The sequence below is a fragment of the Cinclus cinclus genome, chromosome 2 (assembly GCF_963662255.1).
Source record: "Cinclus cinclus chromosome 2, bCinCin1.1, whole genome shotgun sequence".
NCBI classification, from domain to species: Eukaryota; Metazoa; Chordata; class Aves; order Passeriformes; family Cinclidae; genus Cinclus; species Cinclus cinclus.
The window spans coordinates 48,063,488-48,079,350 of NC_085047.1; the positions used below are offsets into that span (position 1 = coordinate 48,063,488).

At 45.5% G+C, this 15,863-nt stretch overlaps 1 protein-coding gene across 1 annotated transcript; it reads right to left on the reverse strand.

Moving 5' to 3' along the window:
- Positions 1-8,865: 8,865 nt before the first annotated feature.
- Positions 8,866-10,722, reverse strand: AMER2 (APC membrane recruitment protein 2). The gene is made up of 2 exons (XM_062514674.1): positions 9,918-10,722; positions 8,866-9,743 (listed from the first exon to the last, which is right to left on the reverse strand). The coding sequence occupies exons 1-2, from the start codon at positions 10,720-10,722 to the stop codon at positions 8,866-8,868; spliced, it is 1,683 nt and encodes a 560-aa protein (XP_062370658.1).
- Between the last annotated feature and the right edge of the window lie 5,141 nt (positions 10,723-15,863).

Sequence of the window (15,863 nt, forward strand, 5' to 3'; positions counted from 1 at the left end):
GACTGCATTTTCTGTCACAACAAAACTGCAACCCCCAAGTCAATTTGTGCCAAAAGAACAAGCTTTCCCACTTGCTTCTCAACCAGGAGAATCAGAAAACAAAGTTGATTTGAAAAACCAAATAAAAACTCCATCCATTTCATTGTGTAAGTGGTTTAAAGGAAAAAAAAAAAAAAAGCAAAACCAAAGAAAACCCACATGCTGATGAAACAGAAGACCAGAAGACCTAAACTCTCATTTTTGAAAGCCCTCCTTTAAGTAACAAATTCAGTTTAGCTATTCTATGATGCTATTAGTAAAGCTGCTGAAGGCATTTCTACATAAAAATTAAATTGCACACATGCCCAAGTATTCTTTTTTTATGCTGTTTTGATGACATAACTCCCTAATGTCTTGCTTTGAAAAGAAGCCTAGTATTTTCCAGGGCACTCGATAGATTGGCTCCAACTTGAACATCAAAAAGTAACCTTCACATTCATCAATGAAAAGTGACAACTGATTTTATTGACTGTTTTCATTATAACACATGACAGTAGGAATATTTTTCACTGTTAAGATTTTTGAATGGAAGAAAAGTGCAGTTAGTCTGAGTTCCTTACATTCATTAGAAGCAAGACTATTGAAACCATCAACATTTACAATGACACATAAGCAAACACCAGAATCAGTGCCAATAAATACACAGAGTACCAAAATAAATATTTACAGAATTAAAAATATAACAAACACTGATTAGTATATCCTTGTGAACTGCCAGGGAAGAAAGACACCTATTGCTATCAGTTAGGTTGTAAATACATGAAAAATACAGTGATTCAAGGAGACACGTACTCATCAAAGTTTGTAGAGGTGGAAAAGAGCAGAGTGTGTCTAACAGTCTGTTGTAAAAACAGCCCCCGGGAATGTTGTGAGCTTTCATTAAGAAAAAGTTGGTGCACACAGACCCACAGATTATTAACAAACCTTTTAGATGAGAAGAGCAGGGAGTTCTGGCTTTACTTACTCCTTATCTCAAATAGGACATAAGGAGGTGGCTGATGCAAAGAAATACAAGGAAATATTGCAATTAACAGTGATCTGTTGGCTATATCACATCTTGTAGAAACATCTTATAGGCTGAGTGACCTCCAACAGGACACACATGTCCCCTTCAACACGCAGGAAACACTGAGAGCATTGGTTTGCCTGATGCAGTCCCTGCTACCCTTTCTCAGGCACACCATAATGTTTAGGCAGAGTTGGACTGTCATAAAAAACTAAAGCCATGTTGTGTTTTCCAGGTTTATTGTATTTTCCATCACCCACATTCATACCTCATCTCCCATTTCAACATGATCACAACACCAGGCTTCAATGTCATAACTTTTCTGAGGGAGTCTATGAACAGACGGAGCAGGGAAAATTCAGATGGAGCCCAGTTATGGGATCTTCACTCAATAAAAACCAACTGCACTTACAGATCTACTGACTTCAGAGAGAACACTGGTGGAATGAGATGTTGTTTAGCTGTTACAGTTCTACCCATGGTAAAGGACTGATTTCAATTTCACAAAAAAGCAACAGCTTTAGTCTTATTTCCCCTTTAGAAAAGCAGGATAATGTTGCTTAGTGCTTGGTGCTGTTGCACAGTGTCTCTTCCACTCCCTCCTCATTTGTCCTTGGGCTGCAAGGGTGCAGCCAGAGCTCACCACTCTGCCTAGGGTTTGGGTCTTTGCATTTTCCTGGCAAAATGAGGGTGGAAGAGCAGTGACATGCCATAGATCACTGCTGCGCTGCAGGGGATTTGTGGCAGTTTCTGTGCTGAAATTGCCCTTAGAAAGTAAGTCACTGGGCACTGCTCAGGTGTGGATGAGAGCAGTCACACAGTAGTCCCCTGCAGGAGCACTGACTTCAGCACACCTGAACTCACACTAGCTTCTCACCCAGTGTAACACAGCAACCCAAGCATCAATGCAAGAAAGAAAGGATACAGGCTTTTTTAGCCATATGTGTAACTCTTTTTCTGCAAGGACAAGAGGTCCAGGCCTTGCTTTCAGCCCATCTCCCAGATGCCCTACCAGCCCTCCCACCCCAGCACAGCACCACTACTCTGCCTTTTCCTGCCACTGCCCAGGGCTGACACCCCCACATGGCAACACCTCTGCTGGCACCACATGGCAAGGTCAGACAGCAAATTCTGCCAGTGACTTGGGGTGCCTTGCTCCCCCAGTCCACAGGCTGCAGGTGAGTCAGGACACCTTCCCCTCTGCTGCCATTAACCAAGAATTACATTTTAAGGTCACCCTTAATTCAAAGCAGATATAACCAATTATCTTTTACAAGCACATTATGTTCAAAGCTTCCAATGCTTCTGCCTAAAAAGCCCATGGAAACAACCTGATACTAATTTAGCAACTGTTTTGATGCAACATCATCCAAAATAATAAAAATCTGCTAAAGATCTTACCATTCAGTCCCCACATACCTTCTCCCTAATGACACATTTAAAAATGTGGCTGTGCAATAATCAAAGGGAGGCTTCATTAGTTACCATATCGAAAACATGAACAATGACAAAGTAAGCAGGGGGTTTAGAGCTCTGGAAAGAATCTGGTCCTGTTTTTGCCATCAAGAGTTAAATTAAGGAAGGCAGTGATTGTGTTAGCTGTAATTTAAACATGCTGAGCACTGGAGTTATGTGCAGGAGTGCAACTTGTTAAGATGAAAAACAATGGAAAGACATGTTTTGCATTCAGATCAGTGAAAACACTACCACAGTAATACAAAAGACTGCACAAACACCTGAATAATGTTAATCTTAAAAAAAAAAAAGGAAAAAAAAAGGCTTGTCTAAGAAACACTTTCTATTTCCTTATGATTAAGAGATTGAAGACCTCTGCCAGCTCTTACTGGAGTCAGTGGAAGCTTTGCCATAGCAGAACTGGACCCTGGAAGGAGATTGTCCTGTTGGCTAATGCCAGAATTTCCTAACTTTGTGGCCATGGCTGGATTAGCTTTTATTGCAGAGCATTGCTTGGATGTGATATCAAAGTAGGCAAAGCAATATTCTTTTAGCCATTGCTACAAGAAGCCTTTCAGCCTGGCAGTCTAAATCCCTTGCCCTGTGAAGTGCATAACCTTTTCCTCTCTGCACTACAACTTTGGCTCTATTTGTTTAAGTATGTGCAGACAGGAAAAAGGAAAGCAAAGATAAAATCTGGGCACATTCTCCCTAACAAACAGCTCCTGGGCTTTCCTACAAGAGTGACCTGCTTCCCTGCTACATTTACTAAATTGTCCACAACAGGAAAGTGGAGAAATGTATTCCATGCTATGCAAAACACCATTCAACATCCTCACCCATGTGTATGAGATCACACAGCAGGTATCTCCATTTTAAATATCTTTGCCACTTATTCTGAGGGAGTTTAATTTTTCAAGACCAAGAAGTAGAAGCAAAGACCTCCTGAATAGGAGGCATAGTGGCAGCAGCTCCTCTTTCCTGGTGCTGGAAGGCTAGATCAAAAATCTCAGTTTCCCAAGCAACTGCAGTATGGCTGAGAAGGAATGAGAGACATTGGGGGGGGGGGGGGGGGGGGAAGGGGAGGGGAATCATTCTAGGCAATAGTACTCACTGTTTTGGGTGGAGAAGCCTTCTAAGGCAAGAAGAGTATTAACCTGCTTTTGCAGGATTCAAGGCCCCCATAATGCGGCCCGAGTGGTTATAGCCATCATTCCTCTGCATATGACATGTTCTTCCATTTCTCTCTACATGAAATGGACCTAGGAAATGCCAAATCAGTGCTGAATGTTCCTATCCGAGATGCTCTCAAGGAAGACAAGATATGAACTAATGATGAGTAAAAAATTCCTTTGAGTTAAATTAAAAATATATTGTCCCCAGAAAACAAACAGCAAGACAGACTGAGATGCCTCCTGCTCACAGTAAACAGCACATGGACTCGGGACAAGGGAATCCTATCATCCCATCCCTCCCATCATTCAGTGGAAGGGAGGGATGCTCAGCAGGAACCAGTCCCAGGCCACTGAGGATAGCTGACAATGTATTCTTAGCACTGAGTCTCAGAAGAGTCAGCTGTTGTGCAGCTCTGCTCGGACACGTGGGGTTATGTCACCATAATAAAAACATAAACAAAGGGAGGAAAACAAGAAAAGACAAAATGAAAACCAAAAACAAACCCTGCAGAAGATGTCATGTGTGAACTCTGCCAAGACTAATTTCTGCATTGTCTTTGAGTTGGTGTAAATTTGTTTTTCCAAGACAGAAGCCCCAGCCTTTCATATCAGTAACTATGAAAACACATTTCCACCTTGCCTAGAATCCCCCACTGCGGCTGTTGGATAACCATCTGTCTTGTAAGTGGCTATTGTTACTGTGATCTGTCCCTTTCATACCATTGTCTTCCTGAAAAGCCTTTTCTGAAAGTAGTCCATTAGGGCAGGGAAAGAAAAACCTTGGTGCATGGCCACGCAGCAGAATCAATGGCTCCCTTTGATCTGCAAGCTCAGTCAGTTCTAAAAATTTAAGAAACAGCAAGGTTTTTTCTTTGCTAAGCAAAACCTATTAATGTGGCTCATCTGCACTCATGGCATCTTACTGAAAATGCCATCTGTATCAGATGTTTTAAGACTTTGGTGCACTATTTGCTTAGCTTAGATAAATAATTTAGTTAGATTCATTAAAAAATAATCAGTGAATTAATTTTCATAGTGTACATCTATGCACGTAGTTTTTAAAATTCAGTCCTCTACTACCCTGAATGGTGGTGAGGATATTCACAGTGGATGAAGAAAATGCTGGTTATTGATGGAATAAGACTGAACATAGTTTTTTCTTATTCTAGTCATGGAATTTCCTCTGAAATTGACTATGAATGTTTGAGTCCTATTACTGGCAAGAGCAAAATGCATATGCACTACGTGGAAAATAAGACCTTTTATGTATGTTGCAGGCCACACATTTAGTACAGGAAACTTAGCTCCTATCATGACAAAACAAGTCCAAAAAAACATAATTTCATGCTACTGAAAGTAAATCTTTTGTTCTGATATAAAGGACAGGAGTGTATACCACTGAAATCACTGTAGATAGCTATAAAACACTATGCAATATATAGAAAAACTCTAAGAACATACAAAATTTACCAGTAGGGACCTGAAAGTGCAAAGACTACATGTAACTAAATTTCAAGTCCTGATCTATAAAATCATTTTATGAACGACATACAGCTGATAATTACAAAGCATCATTCAGACCACCAAATAACAAATGAAACAAATAAAGAAAAATATACTTTAAGAAAATAAAAGCAATGACACCATTGGGAATGTTATCTTTGGGACTCAGAACACCATTTCTACCTCAATACCTACCAAAGCCAAGGAAAATATATGCTTGAACAGGGTAACATAAATAAGAATGCAGGCTACCATAAAATGCCTCAGGACTATTACCTCTTCATATCTCAGCCTTTAAATCCAGTGCACTATTAACTGTATGTTCTTAGGCATCTCACAGTATTTTACAGGGATCTTTCAGGAATTATATATAGGTCTAAAGAAAACCTTTGAACCTCCTTTCAATGATTGTTTTAGGCATTGTGTGGAATTATACAAATATATTTGTATGAAAATTGAAAACCCTAGTAAATATTAGATCTTCTATTATCTTTCGAAATAAAAAAACATAGATGGCTTAAAGATAAAAGTGAATTTTAGAAGTACAAAGTTACTTTGAACATTAAATTGAATCTTTACTCTCATTCAACCATTACCCTGAATCAACGTCAGCATGTCACAATGATTCAAAATACTGACGCCCCACTACCAGCTACTTTCCCATTTTCCTTTTAAGGATATGATTGTCCTTAAAATATGTACCTAGTAAGCAGCCAAACAAACTGCCAAGAGATTTGCAAAGAAGTACTTAGAGTGGGTATGTGACAGAAAGCTTGAGGGAGTGGCTTCGGAGCACCTGGCTGGGCAGCTGCGCTCCCAGCCACGCTCCAAGCCAGCCCAGGGCTCCTCACTCCAGGGGTTAGCACTGGGGAGGAGGCTGCCCACCACCATGCAGAGGATGGAGGGGAAAATGTGGCAGAAAACAAAGGAGAGAGAGAAGAATGAAGGGAAGCCAAAGCGTTTTAATGATGATTCATGTTAGTGGTTATGTGAGAGGGAGTTAGTCTAGCGTCACACCATCGGTTTCTCAATACAAATATGCCACAATGCAAACAAAACACATATGATGAATAATTTGACACACACAAGTCTTGTAGAGAAGGCAGCTGGTATCTCCTCGTGGGTTTAAAGATGCACCACTCCTACTGCCTACACCCAGTGCTTCCAGTTTTTATGGCACTACCACCACGTCCTCCCTCCCTCTCAACTTCCAGTACCCTATAGAATCTCTCAGCACAATTTGTCCTTAGAATAAAATGGGGAATTATGATCTTTCTGCAGAGATATCATGCAAGGAAAGACGCACACCTTACAGTCAAACAAAAACAAAAGAACGGGAAAAAGGAATGTCATGTTCAGGACTGAGGAGCAGGATGATCTTCCATGTTCTGTACATACAACCTTTTGAGGGTGTTTCAGCTTTGACTTTCTAAAATGCACAAGTGGAGTCAGACCAAATGCAAATCCCTTTCTCAGGCAGAGGAAACCCTCGTGTTTGGAGGCAGACCTGGAGCACAGCCCCCAGGCTGTGCGTGGGAGGGCTCACACGAGTGTGAGTGTGCACGGGGAGCGCCTTGGCTGGCGCAGGGACCCTGTCAGGAGCTGCGCGCTCACTGCACATGCATATGTACAACACGTCGGTGTCAGTGGGCACATGGGGAACCACACATGTACATGTCAGGAAGAAAACATAAAACAATCCTCTTTGAAGAGTATTAAGGTTCTTAAACCATGAAAACAGGGGCCGGTCAGGGAAACTAACACTTTCACTGGGATGCTGCAACTCGGTATTAAATTCTGCAGCAATTTCAAAACTGGATGTCAATTTGACCTTCATGGCTTTAGAGGTCATTTCCCCAGTGAACCACGAATCATGCATATACATATATACAATTCTTATTATGGTATTTCCTGGCTTTTTATGGTTTGCCTACAACCTTAATATCCTTCAAATGTATATTCTGTATATTTATTTTCCTTTTTTTTCTTTTGATTTAAGAGACAATAAAACCAACTGCTATGTAAGATCAGACCCATTAGTTTCAGTGATGTGAATTTCGGATTCTCTGCATAATATAGACATTTATATTTTTAAAATGTAAATTTTTTTTTAGATACACTGGAGCATATATTTTATATTAACTGTGGTCTGATGATTAAATACTTATATCAAAATATTTTGTAAATACATAACATTTACCTTTAGACTTCAGTGATTTTTAGAGCTTTTTCAGTGTATCATAAAAATATGTCCTCAGGCACATTAAAACCCTATTATATTTCTTTGAAATGTTGCCAATGCCCATGTACAGTAGCCACTATTCAAAAATGTCATGGCCATTAATACATTTCTCCTAAGATCCAAGCTCATCAGACCATTTTATGTACCACTAGCTTACCATATTTTTTTCTCTCTTAAAGTAAAATTATTCTGACATTATTGAGAATGAAAATAAAAAACAATGAGAACCCAAGCTTTCTTTAAATAGTCAAAAACTAATTTTATATATTTTAAAAAATAATACATAAAAAACAAGTTTATTTGCTGGGTTCCTTCTTGGTAAGTTTTAAGCCCAGAGCAACTTTGTCTAAACCCCTGAAAATAGAGGTTTGCAGTGGCAGTGCTGTCAGAACATCAGCTCTGAGCCATGGAATGTGCCACTGGAATAAAACCAGCACTTCAGACTTATTTATCTGGGGATGCATGAGCCCATACAAACCAGAGTTTTTCTCTAATTTAAGGTACTTACACAAAGTTCTATCCTTTTAGAACTGTAAAATTATCTAACTATAAAAACTAACTCTTGCTTAAACTCTAGATAGTAAGGACAGGTGATTTTTTTTTTATAAAAATCTGCTAAAACACATATATTTACACATGGCGAGAAGTTATTGTATAAATGTGGACAGTGTGTATATACTGGCATTTAGTAAAATGTTTCCCTGAACCTGATTGTATGCATTATCGGACAAGTATTGATGTAAACATCTGAACCTATGTCAGGTGTCTCTGTTACCCATTTACATTAGACAGATCAAAACCAACCAGACAGACAGACAAACGAAAATATGTTTTCCTGTTAGACGAGTCCACCTAACTCCTTAGTTTTATCTCCTGCACACAAGTCAATCAAGTCAGCTGCTGAGCAGTGTTCTCGTTCCTACAGCAGGTAAAATACCTGTTAGGTGGGTTGTTCTCTGCTTGGTATTTTTTCCAACATCTTGTGGAGCAAACATCATTTCCAGAGCCAGCCAGGCACCCAGCCTCTACTCCTCCCCAAGAAATGATTAGAAGATAATTGTATTGGAGAACCTCTCATGTCACTCCTTTTGTAACACTGTTCCTTTGAAGAACTCATGACACTGCTGTGCACAAGGAAGGATGGTCATAATCCAAGTCCTGCTTCCAGAAAGGCATGTAAAAATGAACCTCCCCAGTGTTTAGTGTTGCAGAAAAAAGATACAAATGTAAAAAAAAAAGTGCTCAAAAAGAAGTTGACTTTTTCTATTCAGCCATACAGTCTAGTAAAAAGAGACTCAGAAGGGCAGGCCCACGGAGTACAGTGAAGGAAGCCTTTCAGGTGACTTTCTTCAGGTGATGCAAAACTAATTCATTAACTGTGGTCTCCTATGCAGACTTTCCCACAGAGACTTCGTTCTCTGCCTTTGTCTCCACCTCTTACCCAACTACTTTTTGGCACTGTCCTGGTGCGTGACAGTTTTCACGGTTGCCCCTGCTACGCCCCTGTTACTGACCCGGCGTACCAGGACTTTGGAGACGGGGATTTTTGTTCTGTGCATCTCACTTTTGGCCAGGTGATGGTGTGTGATGTGATGGCTGTTACTGGCATCTGCTCCATGGCTGGTGGGATGCGAGGAAAGGTGTTTAATGCTGATGGGTATCTTGGAGTCCTTCGCTGTGCTTGAGGGTGTTTTCAGTGAGCTCACGGTTGTTATTGGAGACACGGGCTTGGAGCGTGGCACACTGGGGACTTCCTCATTTGTAGGCCCCGCTGGTGGGTTCTCATCCGGCTCAGCATAAAGGTCGTAGAGAGCATCCCCACTGTAGCTATCCCTGGGAAGGGTTTCCTTTTGGATGCTTGTGGAACTATCTTCCTCGGGTCCAGGCGTGGTGGAATCCCAGTAGCCCTCATCGCTGTTTGGGACGCCCTCGTGCTGCTCCTTTTCCCTGCTCTTCTGCTCCTCTTTGTGGTTCAGGTGAATGGCAATCTGGTGGAGGCCACCACGTTTCACCACCACCCTATTCTGGGCCCCCTCGGTACCTCGGGTTTCCTTCAATCCCTCGGGCTTCTTTGTCCCTCCTCCGCTTCCTCCCGCTTGCGTCTGAGTCTCGTCTGTCTGTGACAGCATATCCCAGAACTCCTGCAGGCAGGTGTCATCCACCTGGTCGGGGCTGGCCATCTCCTCCCCTCCTCCCTGGTAGGCCACCATGGTGGGGTGCTTCTTGGTGGCACCCAGCTTGCTGGGCCCGGGGGTGCTCTTCTCGCAGACGCCACTCCCGCCGCCCACATCCTCCTCATGGTCCGCAATAATATCTCCGCAGCCTGTAAGAGAGTCAAAGCTTTTCAGTGAAGTCACGTCAGCAAACATCAAACAAATACGATCAATCGATTGCTCTGAGGGTGGATCAACAGAGGAAGGGTCAGGGGCGGCTGCCGTCTCTTGACCGCTATCACAGTGAGGTTCAACAGGGGGGATAGTCGTTATTGGAATGTCACCTGTTATCGCCGCATCCTTCGCAGTCCCAACCTCTCCGGCGGCCGGCTCCGGTCGCTCGCGGCTGAGCTCCTCGGGTGGCCGCACGGCGGCGGGCGGCTCCTCCCGGGCCGGGGGGCTGCTGGCCCGCGGCTCCGCGCCGCCCGCTTCGGGCTCCTCGGCCGCGGAGGGCGCCTCGCCGCTGCGCTTCTCCCGCGGCGGCTCCGGCCCCGCGTCTCCCGCGCCGCTCGGGCTCTCAGACAAAGGTTTCGGCGTCTCCTCCTTGATGCACTCCAGGCTGGCGGTCAGGGATCCCGGCATAATAAGGCCGGACTGGATGTCCGAGGTTTCCCCCCTCTCCTCCTTGCCGTTTTTGTCCTTTTTGTGCCACCGCATGCTGCTGAAGATCCCCTTCAGCCCCCTCTTTTGTCTGCCGCCGGCCCGCGGCTCCGCGCCCTCCGCCTGCCTGCCGTTCTTCCTCAGCAGCGAGAAGAAGCTGTGCGACTTGGCCACCGCGCTGCCGGCGGGGCCGCCGAGGCTGCCGGCCGGCCGCTCCTGCGCCTCGCGGCTCTGCGGCTCGCCGCCGCCCGGTTCCTCCTTCTTGCCGCTCTCCAGCACGGCGTCGGCCAAGCCGTCGTGCGTCCGGCTCCGCACCATCCCCGGCTTGCCGGCGCCCTTCCCCTCCCCGCCTCTGCTCCGCACCCCGAAGATGCTCGGCATGGTTGCCCCGGCCTTCCTCCTCCTGAAAAGCTTGAAGGCGGTTTTGTTAATCCTCCCCGACGGCTGCTCGGCGGCCGGGGGCTCGGCACAGTCGCAGTGCGAGTCCATTTCTGCCTCTGCCGCTGCTGCCGCGGCCGCCGCGGCTTTCCCTGCGCCGCGGAGCGCGGTGCGATCCCTCAGTGACAGCCCCGCCGCCGCCGCCCGCCCGTCTCCATGGCAACCCGGCGGAGGCAGGGAAGGAGGGGGATAAGCCGCTTTCCCCCCGCCGCAGCCGCGGGCCCGCGCCTGCCGCCCGTTCCGAGCCGTTCCGAGCCGTTCCGAGCCGCCGCAGCGCCGCCCGCCCCGCGGCCCTTACATAACGCGGCCCCTGCCCACCGCCCGCCGCCTCGCCCACGCACGGCCGGGGCTCTCGGGTGCCCCGGGAGGGCGCCGCTCCCGGGCGGGCAGAGCTCGGCTTTTCTTTATGAGAACGTTTTGCATGGCCGCCGTGTCCCGCCGGCACGGTCGCAGCGCGCTCCGGACCGTGGGCATCGCGTGGCTGAAGCCGTGGGATGGGGGATGCAGCGGGGCGCTCGCAGCGCCGGCTGAAAGAGGGAGCCGGGGTCGCTCGGATGTGGTGGCGGTCTGCAGGTGCCGGTGGACCACACAGCAGGGACAGACGGGTAAGAAAATGGAACACACGGACCGAACTCGGTACGGAAATACTCCCGGGGGCAGAGGAAAAGATGCTAAATTCTCCCCCCTCTCCTTGGGGGGACCAGTCCCATCTCCCACCTCACCAGGACGAGTCGCACCGTCCCCGTGTCCCTCTTTCTCCGGGGTGCCCAGGGCCACATGTGCCCACTGCCGAAGACCAAAGGAGAGCAGTGGTACCATCTGGGGCACAGCCCGGCCTTCTCCCCAGTCGCCTCTCCTGCCGTAGAGGGGAAGCACCCCCACGGTGGCAGCCCCCACACAAACCTTTCCAGGCCCCTGCATCCACTGTGAACAGTCATGGCACATCCAAATCATGTCCATGTCGAAATGCCACCGGGGATGATGGCCAGCCGTCCAGTCACATCAGGGGAGCTGGTGTCACCCTGGCCACCAAACTCCTAACTGGCTGCAAATCTATCCCAGGTGAGAAGAGAACAGAATAGAAGAGAGCGGAGCAGAGCAGTTGGGAGGACCCTCTCCGGCCCCCGCAACACTGCCTGACCTAAAGCACGTTATTAGGGGTATTGTCCAAATGCCTCTTAAACACTGACAGTCTTGAAGCATCAAGCACCTCTTTAGAAGGCCTGTTTGAGTGTTTATCACCCTCTCAGTAAAGAAATGCTTCCTAATGTCTGGTCAGAACCTTCCCTGGCGCAGATTTGAATCATTCCCATGCATCCTGACACTGGATACCAAGGAAAAGAGCTCAACACCTCCCTCTCCACTTGCCCTTCTCAGGATACTGTGGAGAACAGAGAGGTCGTCTCTCAGTCTTATTTTCTCTAAACTAGACAACCCTGGCCAAAATAACTGGCCGTGGGCTCCAGACTCACTAAACTCTCAGCTGGGTGATTTCAGCTTGGGGCAGTGCTCTGCGCCAGTGCTGCAAAGCAGACCTGCTTTCACCCAGAGCTGCAGTAGTGCCTCTGCCCTGGCAGCCCAGCTGTGCCATGCAGAAGTGGTCTGGGCTCCTCAAAGCAGAGGCACTGGTCTGGGTTTAAGCTCTAAATGCAAGTGAGTACCACTAAAGAGAAGTCGTGTGTGGGCCCATTGGCACGGAGCTCCCTTTGAAGGCAGTAAATGGCTTTGCCATTGACTTCACTGGCTGGAAGAATTAGTTGTGGGTTTGGGTGTTTTTTTAACATCATCAGACATTCATCACACTCTCCCAAGAGAGCAGGTTGAATTATCTGTTGTGAATAATTTATCCAGTGAATTTAGTCCTGCTCATGTATAAAAGTGCCATTTGCATTCACAATTAGAAGTGTTCAATAAGAGCGATATGAGCGAGCACATCATTCAACTTGCAGGTCTCTTCTGCCTTCTTCCAGAGACAGAGGAAAGGACAGATGAGGCAGAAGCCAAGATATTGGCTGGATGACTAAGAGTGAGTTACATTTTACAGAGTACAGTTTGTAAACATGCCCAGAACCCAGAAGCCACAGAGACAGGAGGCAGACCAGAACTCTGACCCAGAGGTGCATCTTCACCTTGGCTGTGACTCCATCAATTGTACCATGTCATGAGTTTCCCCATTGCTTAGTCATATTTCTGCTCCTTACACAGATGAAGGAAACTTGATAAAAGAGAGAGAATACCAAATGCTCTTGTGAAAATGCAAATACATAGAGCCAGGTATACTTTCAAAATTTGAAAGAACAAACTCTGATCATGTATCTTGGGGAAAAAATGTGTGAAAATACTAACAAGTAAGACTTGGCCATGTGACTGAAATTCTCAGTTTTTGCACTTTCATCCTGGTGCTTTGCTACATTTCACCAATCCTCTATATCTCATGAGTTCTTCTTACAAGCATTGGGTCCAATGGAAGGAGACTCAGAGATACAAAAGGCAGAGAGGTGACTTAATGCTTCACAGCTGTATGGAACAGACAACTTACTGTGTCTTCTTTCTTTTTATGTCCATATTTGTGGCTATGACAGAAAGAGTATACTTTCAGCTTGTTTTTCAACCAGCTTAAAACCCAGCTGTGAGTGGAGGAAAGTGACTTGAAGTCAACCTGAAATTACTACTTGGGAAATGTTTTGACAAATTGAATGTATTTTCTATAAATTTGGTTTTGATACTTGCACTTTAAAAAATATTATTTAAATAGTTTTGAAGCACCTCTGGAAATGGATAGTCCTTCCAAAAAGGAAATTCTAAAGCACTGAATTTTGAAAGTGACAAATGAAATATTCCCTCTATTTTTTATGCTTTTGTTTTAACGTGAAGACATCTATGGATTCATCATGAACTTATGACATGCTTTTCAGTCCCCTGAATTATGGCAGGGATTTCTTTATGGCTTTCCTTCATCTCTGTAGGTCTGAAATGGAAGTCTGCTTCTGACAGTGAAAAATGTCATAACTCTGCATGCTTAGCAAGTGGGAAGAACGACTGACAGACACCTTGCAAAGTGAAAACAAATGAGGAGCTCTAATTTAAAAGCACAGAGAGACTGGGAGCCAGCAGGGAGCTCTTGATGACATGTAGACAGGGGCAGCTGAGCCGCTGTTGATGGGAGAGCTGTTCCTACTGCATTCCCCACCCCCGACCTGGCTTTGCCCAAGGGGCATCCGATGTGGTGGAAGAGCTCCCATGCTGAGCTGCATGGCATGGCCACACCAGCAGGTTTTATTCTAGCTGAAGGGGATATCAAAGAGGGTCTGTTCTCCAAGGTGGATTTTTTTCATGTTTAGACTGAGTATGAATGAAGAAAACCAGACAAGAAACACTATATTAAAAAATCATTCAGAAAAAAAGGTAATGTAAAAAATGTAGCATTTATATATATATATATATATATTTTATTTTTTTTAATAGCGAGTAAGGACTTTGTCGTGAAGACTATCATCTCCTTGCTTCCTGGACATTCCCTACAGCTATTTTGGGCTGCTTATTAAAGGTTACTGTCACAGACTGCTGGTCCAGCTCTCATCCTTGGCTCCACCACTGACCTGTGCTGTGATCCGCAAGAAGCCGGGGCTTTGCTCCTTTGCGACCACGGTGCCTTCTGCAGTGACCCACGGGCGGCACCGTCCTGTCCCAGCCTGGATCCCTGCGGAGCGGCGGAGCCGCAGGGACACCCCCGCGGCTGGAGCCACCAGGTGGAACAGCAGGATGGGCGGTAATTACAAACCAGCCGCGGAGCCTCGCCCTGCCCTGCTCTCTCCCCACTCATTACAACAGGCAGATGCCCTCAGTCGTCCCAAAGACTGAGGTCTGTGGCATAGAACGAATACTGGAAAACGTCCTAAGTTTCATAATGTATGAATTAGAGATGGGAGTGACAGGCAGCAAACCATCTTGTACCTCATTTTGACAGAAGCCCCAGTTTTTGGTATTTCAAGGCTGCCTCACGTGCTGAATGGGAGCAGTGGGCACAGGGTGACAGGACAGAGGGTTTGAACATCTCTGCAGGACTTTTTCACTTCATGCTTCATTCCTGTGCATCTTCAGTGACTCCAGAGAGTCAGGAGCAGGCCTCCCAACATAAGCAGGACATACTCAGTTTCAAGCCAGAACACTGACAAAAAACTGCCTGTTTTTTTTCTGAAGTTCTTTACTTTTTCCCCCCCTTTTTGTAGCATTCTCTACAGTAGCACTTCACCCACCACATATACTGTAGGCTCATAGAATTGTTCAGGTCAGAAAAGACCTTTAAGACCATTGAGTTCCACTGTTAATTGTACATAAGCATATATATTTCATGGGGCTCAAAGATGCTGCATCACTTTAAAACTTGTAGATCTTCTTAATGATAAGCAGTGAATCTAATTCACAGAATGTGAATTGCAAGATTTTGGCTGGCACAATGCCTGCATCTAGACCCCAGTGGTAATGGGAGAAAGTCTTTTAGCAGGCTTTTAGAAAGCAATGGATAATTACCTTGCCAGGATCTAGAATTTAAGGATGAGTGCAGGGAGGCCCAGAGCAATAAAGTGTCCGTAGGGAAAGCAGGCCCACTACGGGAAAAGTTACTTTGAACACAACAGTTTCTTTTTACATGAGGAGGTGTGCTACTGCACAGCAAAACTCTTCAGTGCATTACAGTACCAGGAAATGGGAGAGATGCTGTTTGCTGGATTACTAAATCAATGGGCTCATTAAGAGAGACATAAGTAGTGTCAGATCTGTACTGATACCTTAGAATCTGCTTAGGGAGCCACTGGGACTAGAAAAAGAGAACAGTTAATACCAGCAAAAAATTCAGAAAAAGAAACGGGGAATTAATGAATCCTTCTTTTCCATGCAAGCATTCTTGCCATAACACGTATCAGTGGCAAGTGGATGCTCAAAGGGGAGAAGTGTCTGGGTTTCTGACATTTGCCACTTGTTTGCATTTGTCTCCCAATGGATCAATATACTCTAATTACTACATATTTCTTTCCTTCCTCTCCAGCCCATTGAGCAGCAGCTAACACTTCTTCAGGACCATTTGCTTTGTTACTCCTACCTCAGTTTTCCCAGGCCAGACCATTTTCCATATCCTTTCCTCAAGCTAAACTTTCTTCAGCTGCAGAGACATAAAGACCAGAGGTGTGCAGCTC

What these genes read in the sequence shown, in the direction of transcription:
- AMER2 (XM_062514674.1), bottom strand. Translation starts at nt 10,722, where the DNA reads ATGGACTCGCACTGCGACTGTGCCGAGCCCCCGGCCGCCGAGCAGCCG. An exon ending in GAAGGATGCGGCGATAACAG is followed by an intron (nt 9,744 to 9,917) that starts GTGACATTCCAA and finishes ACTCTCTTACAG; the next exon opens with GCTGCGGAGATATTATTGCG.